This window comes from Columba livia, chromosome Z, assembly GCF_036013475.1.
Source record: "Columba livia isolate bColLiv1 breed racing homer chromosome Z, bColLiv1.pat.W.v2, whole genome shotgun sequence".
Classification (NCBI taxonomy): Eukaryota; Metazoa; Chordata; class Aves; order Columbiformes; family Columbidae; genus Columba; species Columba livia.
This window is the reverse complement of record NC_088642.1, coordinates 26584697-26606234: the sequence shown is the minus strand read 5'-3', so window position 1 is coordinate 26606234 and position 21538 is coordinate 26584697. Positions and strand designations below refer to the sequence as shown.

General features: G+C 38.6%; 1 protein-coding gene across 14 annotated transcripts in view; it reads left to right on the top strand.

The window, feature by feature from the left end:
- The window catches only part of ARL15 (ADP ribosylation factor like GTPase 15), a 234539-nt gene that overhangs the window by 2084 nt on the left and 210917 nt on the right, over nucleotides 1-21538 (top strand). For 6 of the 14 annotated variants that reach the window (XM_065045198.1, XM_065045204.1, XM_065045203.1 and 3 more), the window contains exons 2-3: nucleotides 12263-12353; nucleotides 12986-13042. The exons of 4 other annotated variants lie outside the window; for them this stretch is intronic. In XM_065045198.1, the coding sequence (XP_064901270.1) occupies nucleotides 12989-13042 (54 nt within the window). In that variant the 5' untranslated portion in view covers nucleotides 12263-12353; nucleotides 12986-12988. Of the gene's footprint in view, nucleotides 1-9495; nucleotides 9593-10376; nucleotides 10393-12262; nucleotides 12354-12985; nucleotides 13043-21538 lie in introns of all 14 variants that reach the window. 4 more of the 14 variants (XM_065045196.1, XM_065045200.1, XM_065045197.1 and 1 more) reach the window with 2 other exon arrangements.

The window sequence follows — 21538 nt, the reverse complement described above, 5'->3', positions numbered from 1 at the left end:
TTAAACAGGGCACTGGTCTGCTGACAGTCTGGGACAATCCAAGATGCCTTTATCTATCACTGGCCGGTGCTTGTTCCTGGGCTTTCCATACTTCTTTATATAGTAGGTATCCCTTGATCTTAGGAGTACTTGTTGCAACTGGCATCAGCTGCTTTAAACCAAAGGATAAAAAAATTTAAATTTTTTGCATGTGTGTATAACTTTGAAAGAAAACAAAATTCTGTTTGGCGGTTCAAATATTTTGACATGCATTTGTGTAGAGGACTTCCCTTTCCAGTCCTCGTCTTCACCAAATGAAGGAGATGAGTCCTCTTTTGCCTTTCTCTGTTAATGGTGGTAATGAGCAGTGGGCTCAAGCATCATAGAAATTCTGCTCTGTCGAAAAGGAGGGATTATGGCGACTTAGGCAACGAGTTGTCTACGACACATTTTCAGCCTGGAGGACCAAGCTGTTGCGGCAGTCATCCCTTTCATAAAGACGGGCAAAGGATGCAGTTGTTTCTGGCTGCAGTCATACTTTGACAGAGCATTAGACAAAGTGTTGGTTAGCAGTGGGGCTGAATGGGGATGTCTAATGGAAGGAGCCTAGGGTATAACTGACGTCAGGTGTGCTGCCTTGTGGAGTCAGGAGTCATTCCCTCTGGGGAAGGGGTCTGCTTCAGCTAGCTCTTTCCAGACTGGCATAGGAACATTCTTTTCCTGATTTTGCTTGGATAGGACCTACATTGTTGGAGACTTTCTTCTTCTTTAAGGAGCTGATCCCAAGAAATACTGAACACTGCAGCACCTGCAAATATCAGCAAGTTATTGAAAATGTTTAAAACCTGCTCAGGGCTGAGTCAGTTGAAGCCATCTTGGACTGTGATCTGTGATTTGTGACTAGTGGCATTTGATAAAGCACTGGTATTAAGAAAGTATCTTCTGTGGTGCTCTGGTCTGGTTTTGCATCATAACAAAGAGTAACATTAGCCTCTGTATCTTTAATAGCTAGAAGAGGCTCTTGAGCCCTGTGTCTGTTTTATTTTTTTATTGATGTAATTACAGTGTTGGGAGTGTGTTTTGTTTTGTTTTTTAATCAACATAGCTAACCCAGGTTCAATGTCTAGGAAAAAAAAAATCCATCTTCGCTCACTTAGAAGCGCCTTTTACTCATGCAGTTTATTGTCCTGGTTTTGAAGTTAACTCCTTTAAAACATACTATGCAAACACAACTGCATCAATGTAGATTTGTAGGGGTTTGTGACTAGATTACATAGTCCTGTGGTGTCTCTGCAACCTTCTGCTTTATTCTTGCTGCATTGTGTCTAGAAGGATTTTGGTGTGTGCACAGACCTGTGTTGGCTGGCCTGCGTTCAGTAGACTATCCTTAAGAAATTACAGCATGATGCATCTTGTGAAAAGCTTGGTATGTGATCAGTCTTACAATTTTTGCTTGCAGAACTTGTTGGGAAACAGTAGCAAATGCTTCTTTTTTCATATGTGGTACTTGCAATGCAAATTTTAAGCTGTTGAGTAGACTTTCACAATATACTTCTTCAGTGGCACCCTCAGTACTAGATAAGGATCTTAAATTGAACAGCTGCATGTATCAGCCTGATCTGTGTAGGGCTTTTAAAAGCTACTTTAGAGCATGATGTAGAAATGTGAATTAATGTGATTTTACGAAAAAAGGAGAGTCCTCATATTGCCCTGGGAGTGTGTAAGATAAATTTGATAATCTCTCTAATTTTGTATATTTAGCATTTTTAATAAGATAGCTTATCCTTAAATAGTATTCTCTACTGTGTAGTATCTTAGTTGTATGTAAGAATGTTTCTTGGGCAGGTAATGAAAGTTATATTCCAACCTGAAATGGAAGGCAACACTTCTTGCATGAAAAACCACAATAACTTTAGTGATTTTTTTTAATTTTTCTTCTTAAAAGTTAAGCATAACCATGACTATTGCAAAGACAAGAGAGTGCACACTCTTAGTGCAGTAACAACCTTGTTGCTTTGTTGGGGACTATTTTTTTAACAATAAGTTGTTGTTTTTTTTCAGTTAGTGGTACATTAGTTAGCTGTTATGAACTATTTTACTTACGTATGTGTGCACAGAGGAGCTAAACTTTGGGTAGTTTTTGAGTAAATTGAACTAATTTTTCAGATGAATAGGCCTTTAAGTGACTTCAGACTTTCTTGGTTTCTGAATGGTCTTGACCTCAATTTCTGGATACTGTTCAGGCAAAGCCTTTCTTGACTGGGGAAAGCTGCATATATCAAGCTGTGGTGTTCTTAAAAACATTAAGTGATATTAAAAGAAAATAAAAGATATTTCTGAGCAACTTTTGGACAGCTTATCTTTAAGACTTTCCCTTTTATTTTGTTGGGCCCTTTAATTTAATTGTACAGGTTTGATTAGAAAGTGGTAATACAGGATAGATCATGACTACTTAATGGTTCTAATTTACTTCAGATCCTGTCTTTCCATTGCTGTTGACTGTTCCATTGTTTGGTGTCTGCAGGCCATAGAAAACACTCTTTCTTGTACTACAACAGGAGTAGTTACATTTACACAGTCCTAAAATTACATTCGGCCCTTTGAAGGTAGCCGCGAGGCTGATGTGGCCCCGGTGAAAATACGATTGACACCCCTGTACTACAAATAGCATTATGAGGACATCTGTTTGAAGGTTAGAGTCTTACTTCACTGAAACTTTGTAAGCTAGTAGCTGCTGTTCTTTGACTAAGGAAAGGTGAGCCAGGGTCCATACTAGGAACCTTAGTTTTCCTCTGAGGTATGTATAGGTTTTTGATGCATCACCTGCAACGTGAGTAACAAAGGTCTATGTAGCCTTGCCCTCTTATTGTTTGCTAAACACCCCTCATCATATTAATTTTTGTCTTTTGTCATGTGATGATAAGGACTGTTGGGGCTGTGTGTTGACTTATCTATCACCCTTGAAATGTTACACCTTCTGTACAGCACAAGGGCTTGTATTTTAAGATGCTATCCCTCCTTCAGTTTGTGAAGCTGATGTGGCATGAGGATGAAGGATCTGACAGTGGTTTAAAAATAAGGATATAGTTGGATGCGGGAAAGAAGACAACTAACTTATGTAAGATCAACTAGTGTACAGGGCACATGCAACAGTATTAGCATTTGGATCAGATATAAGTTTTTGAAGTGAATCTTAAGCCACCTCTAAGTACTGTACGTAGGTTTTCATTGCACAGTGATTGCAGATCATGTGAATCTGATATTTTTCAGACGAAACCAGATTGAAGGATGTACTCAAGTAATGAATTTTCGGTCCGCAGGACCAGATCAGAACTAGTCTGAAGTAAAATGCGTAAAGTATGTATTACAAGTACTTGGCCTTCAGCACCAGCTTTTGCTGTGCTGCACTACTTGCTATTGTATCCGTTGCCAGGGTCACTTTATCCGGCAGTGAGAGTGCTGCTGCTTCTGATTACTTTCTGCATCAGCATAGCAATGGAGGAAGAATCCCAAACCAAATTTTTAAGACCTTCACGCAAGAAAGTTCTTGTGGCTAGGTTCCTGTTGGTATTTCAGCTCTATGAAGCGTGACATTCAAACCTAAATCAACTGCGCATGGCAAATGGAATCCATTCTGGGAGATGACATCACCTGAATGAGCATGTTTCTAACTTAATTAAGTTTGGGAGTTCAAGAACCTGATCTAGCTGAAGATGTGCTCTGGAAAACAAATCCTCCTCCTTGGTAGAATCTACCTAGCCAGTATTGCAGACAGTTTTTGCTGAATGAAAGATGTAATCAACTATATAGAAAGGGCAATAAAAACAATGGTGACTTAACTCAGGAAGTTACTTGGCTGAACACAGATCAGCAAGCAGAAGTGTAGGGTTTCTTTGTAGAAGATAAAAGTCAAATGCTGCATTTGCTGATCCTGCAATAGGAAGCATTATGGAATTCCCCAGGTAAACTTTTGATTCAAAGGTGGAAGTTACAAACAGTGGAACTTGATGCAGATTCCTTGGGAACACAAAAGAGTGCCTTAATGTGATTATAATTTCCAGCACAAGATTCTGTAAAATCACAGGAATATTGCAGAACCAGAAAATTCATTCTCTACAGATAAACACACTGAAGAAATTAGTTAAATAGCATGTTTAAAATAAAATTCCTTTACCATTTAGCCTTTTCTGTGATAAGGATTGCAGTAGAGTGGTAACTAGTATTGCATCAAAAAGTGAGTCCCAGTTTCTGCAGATGTGCTGGTCTGTGTTTGTTGTAAATAGCCCTACAGTATCCTTGTGAATTAGTCCCAGGTTCAATATTTGTAGGTCCTCAAGTTGCTCTGCATTATGCTGCTGTGTTTTTCAGTCAGACCTCCAAGCTTGAGGCAACATAGCGGTGGATTTCACAAAAGGTTACAAATGCAAGCTTTTCATAAGTGAGAAAATTGAATTTAGTAAAAACAGGGTATTCTTCCTAATACCCCATGCTGATTACCATTTTTGGCTTGTCATCAGCAACATCAGCTCATGTTTTTACTACTGCCAGCTTGTGATGTTTATTCTTTTAAAGTGAGTTCTGAAGTTTTTTTATGTGAGGATATCAGCTTTCCATTAACAAAAGAAGCATTTTTAGTTTCAAATTTAAAAGCACAAATGCTGCCCTAAACAGCTGTAAAACCATAAGGAAAAAAACCATATGCATTACTTAAAATCTTGTGATTGTTTGGGTTTTGGCTCATGATACTGTGGAGCATGTTGGTTTTGCTTTTTTTTTCACTGTATGTATGACAAAACTTTCAGAAGTGCAAACTGCCTGACTGTATAGAAGTACTTGGGGACGCAAGTAGGGTATCTGCAATTAAATAAGAGATTGGCTTATCTCCTACTGGAGCTCTTTAGAGTGCAGAACTTTTCTTTTGTCTCACTGGCAGCCTGGTAAGGTGACTATGTTAGTTGTCAAGACGAGGATGTAAGTACCTTCCTGCTATCTGAGGAAGAGACAGAAAGCAGGAAGTATAGCTGACAAGTCCTCTTGTGTTTAGATGCAGTCCTGCCCTACAGCATTGTCTCTTACAAGGACAAACAACAGAAAGAACATGAATCTTTGTACAATGCTTTGCTTTTATGGGGTATGTTTTAGTGGAGGAGTAGAAAAAAACCCCTGTTCACGGACTACATTGACTTTTGGCATTGGAGGGTGTGGGGAAGCAAGGTGGCATCCAAGATCTGGTAGGAACTGTTGATATGGGGGAAGTGAATTTGGAGAGGTTTTTTCTTGTTGTGACTTGGAACTTTTGAATGGAAGAAGCATCTGTTTCCTATGTTTTATGAGCTTTTACATTAACTGCTGCCTAGTCTTCCTTTATATGATTTTGCCTCTGAGATGGAAAACTGAAGCAACTAAAAATGAAGTAATCGTTCTGCAAACTGGCAATACTAAGTTTCATAAATAAGCATTGATAGTCCTGCTCTGGCAGTGAATAAGACGGAGAAGAGAATGCAGAGATTACAAGGGAATTTCATGTTTGTGTTTAGTTGTGTAAACCAAATATGCTTTGGATGGGCTGATGCAGAAACAAATATTAAGGGTGCATATTGGACCTGGGAAAAAAAATATCATAGTATCCTTTTTGATATTGGTAATAAAATGGCACACGAAATTCAGTGCTGATAAATGCAAAGTTGCATATATTTATAGTTGAAGTCACTTGACAGTACAGATGCATGGAGAGGCACTAAAATACCATCAGTGCTCAGGAAAGGGAAAGAGAGTCCTTTTTTAAAATGTCATCCCAACCCAGACAGCTGTCAACAAGTTTAGAGTATTAAAAAGAAAAAAAAAAATCTAATTTTTTACACTGCTTAAATGCAAGGTTTGCTGTTGTCGAAAATGCTGTGTTTCCAGTTGCGTCATCTCAGAAGGAGTATTGTGAAACCAAAGACGATATAGAGAAGGATAATATGGTAATTGAAAGAAACAATTGCTTCCATACAAGGAGGGATTAAATTGTTATAGCCCTTCAATCTGAAGAAGAGACAGCTGAATGGTGTGGTGAGGCAATACTATAGACGCCTTTGAAATCATAAAGAGAGGGTAAATAGGCAATAAGTCATTTCTCCCAGTAAAGAACTTGATCACAGTTATAATCCAGGAACTTCTTTTTCCCAAAGGTATGGTTGAATTCTCTGTCTCACTTGTGCAGTAACACTGGGGAGGCCAAGATGAGTAGAATGTGAATTTGCAGTTTTTTGGAAGACAGATCCTTTGCAGGGGGTTATTAAACATAATGTTCAGATGCTATGGTAGGCTTGTGAAGATCCTGAGGTTGTGACTGCTGAAATCTGAGAATGTGTCCCTGAGATATAACTCTCCGTATGTCCTGATGCTTAAGCTGTGTGCTGAACACCTCCACCCCTCCTTATTGAGGGGACAGCGAGATTTAGTTCTAGAACTGGAAACTGCTGTCAGAAAATTGAGATATTCTGGATGGTATCCAGGAGTGCTCCCCAGTGCAAGCAGAACTGCATTGACTGCACAGGAGGTGAGACTTTTTAATTCAGAAGGATTTATGAAAATGCTTAATCTGCTCCGAGGACGTGTAGCTAAAGGGTTCCTTGTGCCTTGACATATGAGCAAAGGCTATTGACTTTCCAGCATTTGTGTCCCAACCAATTCCTGACTTTATATGTAAGGTTTACAACAATGAGTGAACCTGAAACTGGATTGACAGCCTGTGTAGACCACAGAGTAGTGATGCATACTGCAGTGACTGATCTGTTCTCTCAGTGCTTTATTCTTGCCTATAAACTTGCATGATTTCAGGTTTCAGCAAGACTGGAGAAGAAGCCCAATATTCTTCAGAAATGTCTATGCTGTTCTTGCAGCTTTTCATAGTGTGTTGGTTGATCTCTGTCTTTCATTGCCTGGACCATTGCACTCCTGGAAACAGTCATGGAAAACTGTTCTAGTGACAATATTGCCTGAAAGAGGGAGAAGCATTTTTCCTCTGGTGCGTTCACTTGATTACTTTTTATGATGATAGGAGAGATATTGAATCCAATTCTATTTCCTGTTCACATATTGCTTTTCCATCAGCATCAGGTTTCTTCTTGTGTCTAGACTCAGATTTATTTTTCAAATGGTTATGAAAAATAAGGTCAGTATTAAAAAATCTTATTATTCAGCATTTAAGGAGAATATTAAAATATATGGTGTGTCTTTTATTTCTTGGAACTGTATAAAAAAGAATTTGGGGAGTTCAAATTAGAAATGTTATTAATGGAATGTGCTAGAGGACCGTGACATCTTGCGTAGAAAGAGGAACCTTCATGTTGCTACCTGGAGTTCAGTGCACAAGCTTAGCAAACAGCAGTTCTGGTCAAAGTTCCTGCCAGCTGTTCTGTAGCGTAGTTGTATGTGCTTTTGGGTATGTACACATTCTTTAGAACATTTAAGTGCTGAGAATATATTTCAGAGTCAATCCATATAGATACCTTAAATTCTGCCTATCGTTTACAGTTGTATTACTAATTTTCACATTTTGTATGCAGCAAAAAAGGTGCAGAGAAGGATGGGGCTGAAAAGCTACTGCCCAAAAGGTCCAGTGATTCCAAGTGATTACTGAGGGTGGATCACTTTTTTATGAATGGGCAGGAGGGCACCTTAATCATTATCTTAATGAAACGACATATCACCAGGAAAAAATGAACAACTTCCTTTTATCATAATATTTTCTGGTTTTGTGGTCTTGGAACTATACTTAGTGCCATAATTTATTTAAAATTGTGGGAAAGCAAAGATAAGGTCACACAGAATCACAGAATGTTAGGGATTGGAAGTGACCTCAAAAGATCATCTAGTCCAATCCCCCTGTCAGAGCAGGAACACTTAGATGAGATTACAAAGCAATGTGTTCAGGCAGGTTTTGAATGTCTCCAGAGAAGGAGACTCCACAACCTCAGCAGCCTCTTCCAGTGCTCTGGCACCCTCACTGAGAAGAAATTTCTTCTCATATTTGAGTGGGACCTCTTGTGTTCCATTTTGAACCCATTGCCCCTTGTCCTACCATTGATTGTCACTGAGAAGAGCCTGGCTCCATCCTCATGACATTCACCCTTTGTATATTTATAAACATTAATGAGGTCACCCCTCAGTCTCCTCTGCTCCAAACTAAAGAGACTCAGCCTTTCCTCATAAGGGAGATGCTCCACTCCCTTAATCATCTTTGTTGCCCCACGCTGGACCCTCTCCAGCAGTTCCCTGTCCTTCTTCAACTGAGGGGCCCAGAACTGGACACAATATTCCAGGCGTGGTCTCACCAGGGCAGAGTAGAGGGGAAGGAGGACCTCTCTCGATCTACTAACCACCCCCCTTCTAATATACCCCATGATGCCATTGGCCTTCCTGGCCACAAGGGCACAGTGCTGGCTCATGGTCATCCTGCTGTCCACCAGGACCCCCAGGTCCCTTTCCCCTACACTGCTCTCTAATAGGTCATTCCCCAACTTATACTGGAACCTGTGGTTGTTCCTACCCAGATGCAAGACTCTACACTTGCCCTTGTTATATTTCATTAAATTTCTCCCTGCCCAAATTTCTCCAGCTTGTCCAGGTCACGCTGGATGGCAGCACAGCCTTCTGGTGTGTCAGCCACTCCTTCCAGTTTGGTGTCATCAGCAAACTTGCTAACAGTGCCCTTTATTCCCTCATCCAAGTCGTTGATGAATATGTTGAATAGTACTGGTCCCAGTACGGACCCTTGAGGACACCACTAGATACAGGCCTCCAGCTAGACTCTGTCCCATTGACCACAACTTTCTGGCTTTACTTCAGCCAGTTCACAGTCCACCTGACTCCCTGTTCATCCAGACCACGCTTCCTCAGTTTAGCTGCAAGGATACTGTGGGAGACTGTGTCAAATGCTTTACTGAATTCAAGATAGACCATCTCCACTGCTTTACCATAATCTATCCATCTCATTATGTGGATAAAAGGCTATGAGGTTGGTTAAGCATGACTTCCCCTGGTGGACCCATGCTGACTGTCCCTAATTACCCTCTTATCCTTGATATGCCTTGAGATGGTGCCAAGGATAAGTTGTTCCATCACCTTTCCAGGGATGGAGGTGAGGCTGACTGGTCTATAGTTACCTGGCTCCTCCTTCTTGCCCTTTTTGAAGACTGGAGTGACATTTGCTTTCCTCCATTCCTCATGCACCTCTCCCATTTCCCAAGACTTGGTAAAGATGATGGAGAGTGGCCTAGCAATGACCTCAGCCAGCTCCCTCAGCACCCGCAGGTGCATCCCATCAGGACCCATGGATTTATGGATTATGTCCAGATTGCTTAACTGGTCCCTAACCCAGTCCTCATCAACCAAGGCAAACTCCTTCATTGTCCTGACTTCCTCTTGGGCCTCAGGGGTACGGGGCTCCTCAGGACAGCTGCCGACAGTGTAGACAGAGACAAAGAAGGCATTCAGTAATTCTGCCTTCTCTGTATCTTCTGTCACCAGGGCACCCACCCCGTTCAACAGTGGCCCTACATTGCCTCTAGTGTTACTTTTATCTGCCATGTATTTGAAGAAGCTCTTTCTGTCAAAAAAGGTCAAGGTGAGTATTTCTGTTGGTGGGCAGAATTGAGGGTACCAGCTCCTGCAGTTTTGCCAGGTGTTGAGCCTTTTTTGTCTGTTCTGAAAGCTGATTATGATCCCTCCCCTCCTTTTGCTCACCCGAGTTCTTGAGACTTGTACTTTCAGCTTGGTGATTGCAGCTTTACTCTAATTAATATCTTCAAAATTTGCTTTCATAAATATCATCCATAGAAATTCCGGTTTGTATTTGGTGAAGGTGTAGATTTTAAAGCAATGAGTTTGTGCAGTTGCAGACTAATGTGTGCCTGTGTCAGAGCTGTATGAGGGTTTTTTTTTGTTTCAAATGACAAATACTAGAATTATTTTGTACTGATATTTGTACTGATGATTGAATGCTTTAAAAATTGGACAGAACAAATGCTTGTGGTGAATTAAAGGCTGCACAGCTGCACGGCAGACATCTAAGTCATGAACAATTACATTTTTACAACATAAGATTAAAATAACAAAGTTTTGGGCAAATACGTATGTTAGCCCTGAGTTTTTTTTTTCCAGCTGAAGAAATTATTTCATGTTTGTGAGATGAGCCTTAGCCTAAGTAGAAGGGTGCATATTGGCAGAGATGCATGCTTGTGTTGTTTGACATATTTGACCTAATGACCCTGCTTCTCACTTTAGGTATGTAAGAGCAAGTCTTTGTATCATTGTATCAAACAAGGTATCTTTCTTTTGCAATATTTTGTAGGTATATTTTTACATTTTTTTTCTTTTACTTTCATGCTTACCATGTAAAATCCTTTCAGAAAGCAACAATAAACTGTAAGTAAATTAAATGCAAATTATCCATCAATTGTTTTGTTGCCCAATTGTGTGGTCCAAAATGAGTTGCAAACTAAAGTAATGAAAGATTACAAGTATCAAGAGTAAGTTCCGCATTGCAGTAGCAGATTATTGCATATATTTTAATTCAGTGATCAGAGCAATTGTCTGTAGGTTAGTATCATTAAACATCAAATTATTTATATGAATTCCTGAGACTTTTCAGTGATCAACCTGAAATAATAATGGGGGAAATGTGCATTTTTGGGGAGGAGGAGGGGTGAATGTAAGAGAAGATAATAACACCATTAGAATTAATTAGCTTTTTCAGTACTATAGACTGCATATCATAAGCATTATCTTGGAGGCTTAGGGAAGGGGTTAGGTTAATATTTCATTGAGGAATCAATAGGGGAAACATTCACTGGTACTATATATGACAGTGGAAAGAGGAGACAGTTTTAGAATTCATGTCTTGTAATTGCTTGTTGAATTCAAAACATCAACAGTAGCAAATGCAGCAACAGATGAGTAAGGTAAGACAGACATAGCTTTCTTTATTCTTCTGAACAAGGGTCCACAGCCTTTTGTTGGGGAGTTGGAACTGGAGCTTATTTCTCCCATGAATGTACAGTGTGGCAGTACTGAACAAAAATGAAACAAGGAAGACAATTTATAATGCTGTGCTTGTCTAGAATACATGCAAACTGTGTACATGGAGAAACCATAACGGTTTGCTGCTGCATGTTTACTTCCCTTGCAACCTGAAGTAAACGTTAGTTAATACTATGTATATAAAGTTGGGTCTGCCATCAACATAGGATCTGTCATGATACTGAAAATACAAATCACTGTATGTATCACCCTGTGTTTAAGTAGGTGCTTAAATTGCAGCAGACTTGGGTTAAATATTAGGAAACCATCTGGTAGGGAGGGTAATGGAGCACTGGACAAGATTGCTTGGGGAAGTCATCTGTGGAACCTTTAGAACAAGTTCTGCAAATATTGTCGAGAGTATTTATTATACATCACTTTGTATAGCATAGGATTTCTAAAAGTCAGTTCTATTGCTGTTTTTCTATTACTTTTTTTTTTTCCTCTGGAAAACTCAGAGTACAAGTTACAGAATTTAATATTTGCTCTCAAAGCTGGGAGAAAAAAAAAAAAATGAAAAAAAATCCTGTCAATTTAAATGGTGCTTTAAAGCAGCGTTTCCTTGTCAGTAATAATATTCTAGATTACTTCCAGTAAGGAAAGAAGATTACCTGTGCTGCTGAGGTTTGCTCTCAGTTTTTCCTGCTTCACTTTTTGGCTTTCAGACAGTTCAATGAAATATTGTTTGTTTGAAATTTAAACTTAACAGTTACAGTAGAAGAAAAATGTTACTACATATTTTTTTTATAACTCATAATTTATAAGATCTGCTGTCTTGTTTTTTTAAATCACATTTCTAATGAAATGGGCAACACAACTGCAGATTTTTTTGGGGGGAGGGAGTTTAGAAAGGAGAGACTGGGGAAAAAAAATTCATTGATACTTTTTGAAGTCTGTAATATCCAGCACTTCACATTCAACATCTTAAAATACATGCACATGATGTGTGAACTTGTTAAACACGTAGTAAAAATGTTCCACTTTAATTTAAATGTTTGCTTTAATTCTTGCCTACAGTGACTTCTCAAATACCTTATTTAAATTAGTTCCTTAATTACTCTTCTGAATACATTATTGTAAGCCTGGTTTATGGTACCTGACTGTACATAAAAAATGGCAAACCTACAACAGGTTTTATTTTGGTGGTGGGGAGTTGCATTTGTTTTCTCGCTTCTTTATGCTTTTTAAAGAAGGTGTTTTTCATCTGTTTCATCAGAAATTCATAATCCGTCCTCAGCCTCTCTGGGTGACTGCAGAAGACATAGAATTGTGGCATCACAGCAGATTGGAAGTTGAGCAAGTTCAGGGTAAAAACTTTTAATATGATTATTCACAGCTATAAGAACAGATCAAGTAAAATATTCAAGACAGTAGAGAGTTCTCTTTTGAACATGAAAATCTCAGAAAACTAAAGGAATGTGACTTCAGAAATGTAGAAACGTTAAACTATATGCGTTATTTTGGTATATAGAAGGAGAGAGAATTTGATACAGGGAGATAAGAACTATAGTATTTGAACATGGAAGCTCTTTACAGTCCACTAAGAAGCCAAAAAACACATTACTCTATTAAAATATCTCTTGAAGGTTGTTTTGAAACCAGAGTAGATAAAAATAAATGGGACTGAAAGCTTGCATGCAAAATGTTAATGTTGTGTACAGGCATTTTGGGGAACATTAGGTAATTTGAGGCCTATGATGAAATGCTGAATTAGTAAGTGTATTGGTGTTGGCAGCTATTTCTGTATGAAAGGTAATAAATCTCTGCATAATCTGAATTTATATTGCATTTTTCTCAGCTTGTTTAATACAGCCTTACAGGAGAAACATAAAGTAATATACCATCAGGTGTTTCTTTCAGGGGAGAGGGGAGAAATGGGAAGAAAACTAATTCTTAATAAATAGCATTCTTGGTAATGTCTTTATTTTAATTTCTTTAGACTATGTCTGAATGTATCCAGCTCTCATTTGCTGTTTGTAGAATTGGCATTTACACGGTAAGGCCATGTTATAACTAACTAAATAATTTTTGTTAGTGTTAATGCCATTTGAGTGAAAAGAAGTTGCTTAGTTTATTGCATCAGGAATAAGCAATCCACTTAGTAAAAAGGATTTGTCATATTAGTCTGCATAAACAGACTACAGCATGGTTTTACTCTCTCAAAGATTTACTGATACTAGGACAGAAAAAAGTATTTGGCACTTTAATTAAAAAGGTGGAGAAAAATTTAGCCAGCATTTTAAGGTGTAAGAAAATTTGGAATTCATGTATATCAGCTTCTGAGAATTCTGGCCGAATGTAATTGCTGAAGGATTTGTATGCATTTGTTTTTAAATATACTTGATGATTGATTAACGTCATATATTACAACATGTCAGCTAAATGCACGTATTGTTGTAAACTTGGTCTGGAATGCCTTAATATTTTCCAAATACTGTTAAGTTAAACTTCTCAAACCTTAAGTAAGTTATGTAAAAGAAATATGTGGTTTACTGCAAACATATGTCCCAAATATGCTAATTTGTTTTGTTTTGTTTTGTTTTACTGCTCCCAGTTGTTCCAATTAGAGATGAGAAAACTCATTTTTAGAAGTTTGACACCCCTGAGTTAAATGAATGGAGTGTTTCATAGAAATTCATTGTGTAACCTCTGCTTACCCAATGTGTAAGACACTTTCTCAAATCATCCTTCAAATCCTGGAGCTTTTGGAGTGGAAATGCTGCTCTTACTGTTAAGGCTTTTGAGGAGGAAGCCTGGCAAATACTGCTTTCCATTCTGTTAGGCTGTACAGTCAAAAGGGTAGGTGGCTTTCGAATAACCGTGATGAGGACCACGTACCACCATTAAGTCTTAGTTGAGGACAGAATCACAAAGCTTAACATTTGCTTTTATTCTTAGAATTTGGTTCCAGGTAGGATTTAATATATGCTTGAGTTTTTTTCCCATTACATTTGCCTGTGTTCTCTTTTCAACATCTAAACTGCTTTTCTGAAAGGTAGAAAGTAAGTGATTTGGGCAATATGGATAAAATCCTCATCGAGGACACTGCTACTTTAAAAGTCAAAGGTATATTTTCATGTGGTATTTAAGCTCCTTAGGAAGACCTTCTCTCTGCAAATTCCTATGTGTTATGAGTATGCTTATCTTGAAGGATCACAGGGTTCAAGTGTGAGGTTTTAATGGCTGCAAGGTATGCAAACCATCTGTCAGCTCCTTAGAGGCTATAGTAAGCTGTCTGAATTAATTTGAAAGGATGTCCAAGTATAATTGAGTGTGTATTGCAGAATTGGGTATAAGCAGCTATAATGTATAGCAAAATAGACCCTCTGACAATAATTGGTTCTGTTTTAGTTTCGAAGAGGTAAGTGTGGTTTGTATACTGCAGTACACTTCTAAGATGTGGTAGCTGCAGCTTTAGTGATAACTGAATAACTCATAATCTCATCGTGGCCTTTTGAGCAGTGTAATATTTAATTTCATTCAATGTTTTAAATTACAAAATATAAGGATATAGCTTCATTTATGAAAACGCAAAGAGGAACTGATTTTGTTGACTGCTGGTAACTTAAGGGAGGAAGGTGAGTAAGATGATGAGTAGGCACAGTGTATTGGGCCAACATGTGTCCCATATGAAGGCTAAAATAGTTCTTTTAGGAAAATGCTAGGTGTCGAGAGTACTTCCTTATACAGAAGTGCCTGTCACTGGAAAGGTGAGTTTCAAGTGATCTGGCTGGAGAGTGGGTTTGGACAGCTCTGGTATCAGAGCAAAGGGAGGGGCCTGCTGATGTGGGAGTGATGCCGAAATGCAGTATGACAGTTCCTCTGCACCGTGCCCTGCTCATGCTCTGTCATGTCACCTGGTCACTGGGTTTGCTCCTCAGGTGTGTGAGCAGTCTGGCAGCTAGTGAGAATGATGCTCCCTGCTGATGTCAAGAAGCGAAACATGAAACTCCAGATTGTGTTTGTCATTTAATGAGTTCCTTATATCTTGTATTGTGTGCTTTCTACTGCAGGCTGTTTTGCAGATTTAATATAGAGTTGTTTTTGTTAATCGATTGTTTTTTATCCAGAAGCTAAGCAGTCTCTCAGATGCCAGCCCTTACCAGCACCATGTGTTCAGTTTGTACTGTGTTACTTGGGCACTTATAGTTCCACCGGTCCTGGCTGTATTGTGCTGCAAGTGCCTTGCAAAGGCTCTTGGTCCTTTGGACTACAGACATCTCAATTGTTAGTTTGTTATCAAGCTGGTTATCAGTAACACTGTTGAGCCCCAATTACTTCAGCTGTACTACTCCATTAAACAGGCTTCCTGTTTTTCTGGCCTGCACAGATTATGAGATGGAGGAAGGTTTTATATAGTTATCCATGGCAAAAGAGTCTGTGCCACCTTCAGCCACCATGACTAGGAGGAGAAAGCTCTGTTGGTTTGATCTATGAAAAATGTAGATCTTTGCAAGAGTGCAGAGAGATAGGTGATGACCATTTCAGGGGCTTAAACCAGACAAGATTACTTAGAAGTGTATAGACTCAAAGGGGGTAGTAGAAAAGCAGCAGTGGTTAATATAAAGACTGTATAGATACTTGTAAGGATCTGAAGCTGAAAGATGTGTATCCTAAAATGAAAACATTATCATAAACTTCAGTTAAAACTTTTCAGATTAAAAAGCCAATCAACCAACCAAAATAAATCTCCATTTCCTCTGTGTGTTCTACACAGCTAGTACCTTCTGGCAGAAGTACCAGTCTTTCAGACATATGTTTCTGCATCTTCCACTGTACCAGTATCTGAGTCGGATGTGTCAGTTGGAAGTGTGGGAACAGGCAGAGAAATTACTTCTTGAATCTGCATGACTGTGGAAAATGCAAGCATATGACAGCTTGTAGCAGAGCTTATAATTATATTAACATTAACTCTCTTTTTGTTTCTGATCTAATTTTCTTAACCAGGTAAAAATCCTAATAAAATAATGATGGCGAGTTCAACCTACATGAACTTAAGAGGAAAAAATAATCCATATTTTTTTTGTCTTATAAGACAGTTTTTATAATGGGACATTTGCCGCCTTTATAGATATTTAGGACTCCACCTCAGAAAAGGTGTGCATGATTGTAGGCATACACATCTTCTCTGGAAAGTACTCTGGTACTCGGTACTTAAGCTTTTCAACTTTTTTCCTTCTCAAGTGTTTGCATATAATAATAATATTTTTTGAACAGGGTGTTATCTCCTGTCCCTACCCCCTAAATGTGGCTCCAGAAATATGCAAAAATTAATTTTCCTACTCCTTGGTGATGCAGAAGCCTCTGCAGTGCTGAGAACCGTAGAGAACAACTAAGGAGACTTGGTGGAAGTGTGGTCCTTTGCTGGTATGCATTAGGAAGAAAAATAGATAAAAAATTAAAAAAACACTCATTTAAAAAAAACACCATAACAAGAAGCCCCCTGTAGAGCTTTCTGCTTCTCAGATGCTGGGTATGGCAAAAGTGATGCACTCTAGCAGCCTTGCATTGATGTTGGCATCTTCTTCCTGAAAATAATGAGTAACTGATATTTGGCTACTGGTAGCCTCTTGACTTGAATCTGTGCTGTGAGATGTTGAAATAAATGACACACTTATACAGCTGTGCTTACTACAGTTTATATATGGTAAGTATAGTATATGATGTAAATGTGCTTTTAGCTCTCTTGTTCACTTTGGATTCACTTACATTTGTCTTTGTTTATAATCATAAATTCATTTTCTTGAACTGGTTTGAACAGCTGGTGTGAAAAGGAATTTGGCTGACATTAGCACAAAACAGAAATAACATTTATTCATGAAGTGGTGAAGGGGAAGCTCTGAAGGGAAACCAACTGAGGTGCTAACTCAAGGCACTCATGGAATAAGAGGTAATCATGGGCGCATGTTTCGAAAGGTTCAGGAGCCAGCCTGGGACTTACAGTATGGAAAGCTTCCTGTGAGACTCGTCGCTTCCCTGACGTGATTTCCCATTGGCAAATGTAAAGTTAAAGTAACAACAGAGCTCATATAACATATCCTGTCTACTCCTCCCTTTCCCATGTCGTGTCCTTGACATGAGCAGCAAAACAAAGGCAAAAAATTGCAGCAGGAAAATGTGCTTTTATGTGCTACCCTTTGGGAAATGTGAACAATTCCATTCACAGTCACTGTTGGTATTCTGTGGGTAGACTGCTGGAAAGGAAAGGTGTAAATGTTTTCGACTTCCAGCCTTAACTAAAAGGTACTTGCTGTCGCCAGAGTCTTGGCAGTGACTCGTGTTTAATAAGAGTATGTCCATTTTGTTATTGCAAATCTGTAGACAAGCTGCTTGAACCAGGTGGGCTTTAATTATAAAAATAGAAATTAATTATTTTAAATTAATAATAGATCTAGGATGTAAATTGCAAGTGCATTGCCAAGTACAGGTATTCAAAATCCCAACAATCTCTTATCAAAAATGTCACACACTTGAAGTTAGAGCTGCCCTGTGGCTGTGGACTCAGCAAGGCTGTGGTGGGGTATGTTGATTTGCTTACATAGCCAGTGCACAAATCCAGCATTTACCTGTATTGTTTGGCTTACTGACAGAGCAAAATGGCTAGAAATGAGTCTTCAGTGAAAGTGATTTTTTTTTCCACAGTCTATAGCCCAGGGGCTAGGACTCTGCATAGTCATGAGGCTTGCAAAAAAATGAGTTGATTTGGAAGGATTCCTGGAGTCTGACTGGGCAATTCTAAACTGTGGTAAAAGACTGCCCTATGATTATGCTAGAAGTTGCAGGCAGTGCTCTTTTTGTGTGTTTGCAGTCACATCCTCTACTTTGTACAGTTGCAGAAATAAGAATCTAACAGGTGATTTACAAGTGGAAATAGTGTCAGTAGTATATACCATTCATAGTATTTACATACAACTGTTTTAGTTGTATTTATTGCCCTGTTGTTACACTCGTCTCAAAAGTGGTGTTGCTTTCGAGTAGTGAATTGTAGATTGTTTCTGATTGGTTTGTATTTGCTTTTAACAACAGCTGTATTAGAAATCATATTTCTTGTAGGATCATTAACTTTTTTCACAAAACCACACATTACAGCACAAGTGGGATCAGTCTGTTCATCAGGTTTGTCCTCGGTGTTTTTAATGCTTCTCACCATAAAGTTGAAAATGTTTGCTCAAGTGTTGAAATTACTTTTCAGTGGTCTGCTGAATTTCTTGCTGGTACAGCTTCTTTACGATTATAGTCTGCTGTCTTCAAAACACTTTGAGATTGTGTCCATGTGTAAGTACAGCCATAAATGCTTTTGGGAGGGCTGTTCTACGGCATCATTACAATCCCTTTGAAGTAAATAGCCCTTTTCAGATCAGCCTTCTATTGCAATATTTGTATTTTGATCAGCTTGATTGTATTTCACACAAATCTTAAACCTATTTGTATTCTGTAATATGCAGGCCTTTGACAAGTGCAACTTAATTTTTATTGGCAACAATGTATGTACTACAATATTGCATTGAGTTTTTGATGGGTTTATATTGCTGGGTATTATGTTGTTGAAGAGTAGGAAACTACAGCATTTAATAGAGACTGTAACTTCATACAGTGGTTCCACTTGTATGAATGCATGTAGATATAAATACGTATGTTTCTAAAGGTGGTTTTCAAGCAATTAAGTGCATTAGTATCTCAAATGCCATTCTGAGCAATAAACTTTTAGGTACTGGTAATATGTGAGAAGTGATGTCAAGGATGTCTTATGTCCTGGAAAGCAGAGGTTATTTAGAGTTATCACATGACGTGTTTTAATCAAGACTTCACAGGTTTGTTTCTGGTGTTGTCACAATTGTCTGTGTGGATGTAGGCAAATCACTTGTACCTCCCTTTGCACCAGTATTTGTCCCAAGGCTTCCAAAACTTGCAACTTCAATTTCTTAGCTGTATTTAATACTGTCAGTTAAAGTGCTAGACTCACCTTGTTTCACTCAAATCTTTTAACATCCTCTTTAAGAGTACATTAACGTAAATAATTTGTTTTGTGTTTATTTTATTAAAAGTCGCATCTTAGGCCAAAATGTGACCTACCCTTTTTGCTTGTCTTCTTGCTCTTTGAGGAGCAGTACTCCTATGTGCTTTCAGTATGTTTCCTTCTTGTTGAACAGAAGCACAAAGTGCAGTGCATCGGCCTTCCTCAGTCCAGGTGGCATGAAATACATCTGTATGTCCTGTTTGAGACAAACAGACATGACAGAAGAGCTGCAAGCTGCACAGAGGCCATTTCATTTGCAGCAGTTCTAGCTAGCACAGGTTTGGAGCCAAATGCTCTAAATTTCTGAGCATTCTGTGGCAGTGTGTCGGTTACCTGGTTTGGGAAACATGGATAACTCACTCCTTGCCTCCTCAAAACTCCTAGAGCATCAGCCAGGTGGTGTGGTTCTGCATGCTTAAGTTTTTTTGGTTCAGCTGCTAATGGAATTACCTCAGTGTAATCTGCTGATGTTCGTTACTGCCTTTTCTCTTTCATCCCACAGTTTGGTTATTCATTTTTTTATTTACTTTCTATACTCGCATCCCGTTCAATGGGCCCTTAAGCATTATGTTAGTTTTCCCCACCTCTCTGATATCATTCTACTTCATCCTGGCCTTCTCTGATAGATCAGGCTTCTTGCCACTGAAAAAAAAAAGAATGCTTTTTATTCCATATGGCTCACATTCCTTGTACCTCAAACTTGTTTCTGAGTGTTGCTTTACCAATTTCCTTCAGTTTTAGCACAGAGTGTTTTAACTTCTCCAGTTGTTTGTTGGGGTGAGTGGTGGTGGTGGAAAGGTGTGTGTGCCGCTAAAACATTCTGAGATAAATTGTATGCTAGAATCTCCCTCAAATTCCATTAATAACAGCCTTTTAAACCACTGTTCACACTATAGTGTTGTCAGACAACATACTTATGGAAGATGATGATGATGATTTGGTCCTTGATTCTAAAACTGCATGCTTTTCCAAAACGTGGGAGGTTTTGTTTCTTAGGCTGGCGTGTGTTATATTAGTGTTCTCTTGAAGATCTGCTTACTTCGTTTTGTTTCATCTTGAATTACATGCTAGACATTCCAGAGCATTTCTCTGCATTATGTACTTTTAAGTCATAACCGCTCTGAACAGGGTCATACCTAGTAGAGGCGTGACAGAGGTTGATGCTCTTCTCACTTCACAGTGTAGTCTTTCCTGTGACAAGCAGACTACAGGCAGATAGGGAACCTATAAAACACAGCAGTGTGTGTGGAAACTGTGAAAGTTCTGTGTTGAGTGAACTGCTTGTCTACGTGTGGAAAACAAGGTGGGATTTGTTGTGAACTTGAATCTGTATAGACAAAAGATCACAGGATGATGAAGGGAAAGTGAAATGAACCTGTAGAGTAAAACTTGGAGAAGATTTTTGATTATTGACAACAAGGTTTGTGTTTTAGATGCTTTTGCCTTGCTCTTTGTAAGAACCGTGTGTTGTTTTTTCTCTGCTTGAATTTATTTGCTCTACAAGAGAATGAATATGCTAAGAAGCTCACAAGAGCAGGTTAGGTCTTCTTGTGGGATGTTAGAGGAAGTGTGAACTAACTCTTGGTTTCAAGGGTTCTAAAATGCTTTCCATCGTAACATCTGACTTGACTTTAAACAAGAAGGTAACTTGAAAGGTATCAGGTCTGAAAATGCACACTTTGACATATCAGATTAGAAAGCAGTGACTACAGCAGCATGAGAATCCCAAATACCAGACCTCAGCCTTGCAGGCACGAATAACATGGGTTCATAAAAGGGAGTTCTAAATCCAAATATTCTGTGAATAAGAAGGTAAAATATATATATATATATATATATATATATATATATATATATACACACACATATATATAAGTTGCTGTGGAATGAACTATGCTGAGCCAGTGGAAATGTGAGGCTCTAGAACTGTTGGATAATGAGGAAGAAAGCCACAATAAAAGAAACTGAGGTTTTAGGTGTGTGTTCTGCTGAGCCTGTAATATAATGTGAATCAATCTTATATAAGCTATCACACTCTAATAATACTCTACTGGATGATAAATCATTTTTAGTAAGTACAAAATCTGAATTTGTTTAGAAATACATGTGGACTCTTGTTTTTGATGGTTTTGTTATTCTCTCTGCTTGTATTCCTGAATCTTGCAGGTAGGGGCTCAATTTTCAAACTTCCTGATGAGACATAGGCTAGGTGTGTTGCCTTTTTGTTTTGTTTTGTTTTGTTCTTTTTTTTTTTCCTTCCCTCACCCTTTTCAGCAGGGCAAGCCAAGGTATAAAATGCAAACAACTTCCTGATATTGCACAGCAAGATCTATACAAGATCTTGTGATTCCAAATCATGGCACTTTGTGCAATTGACAGTTGGGAATTTGAATTCTGATACTGACCTTCTGCTCGTTTTACTGTTGAAATTAGAACATAGTAATAAAAAATACATTGTGATTGCAGATTTGTTTG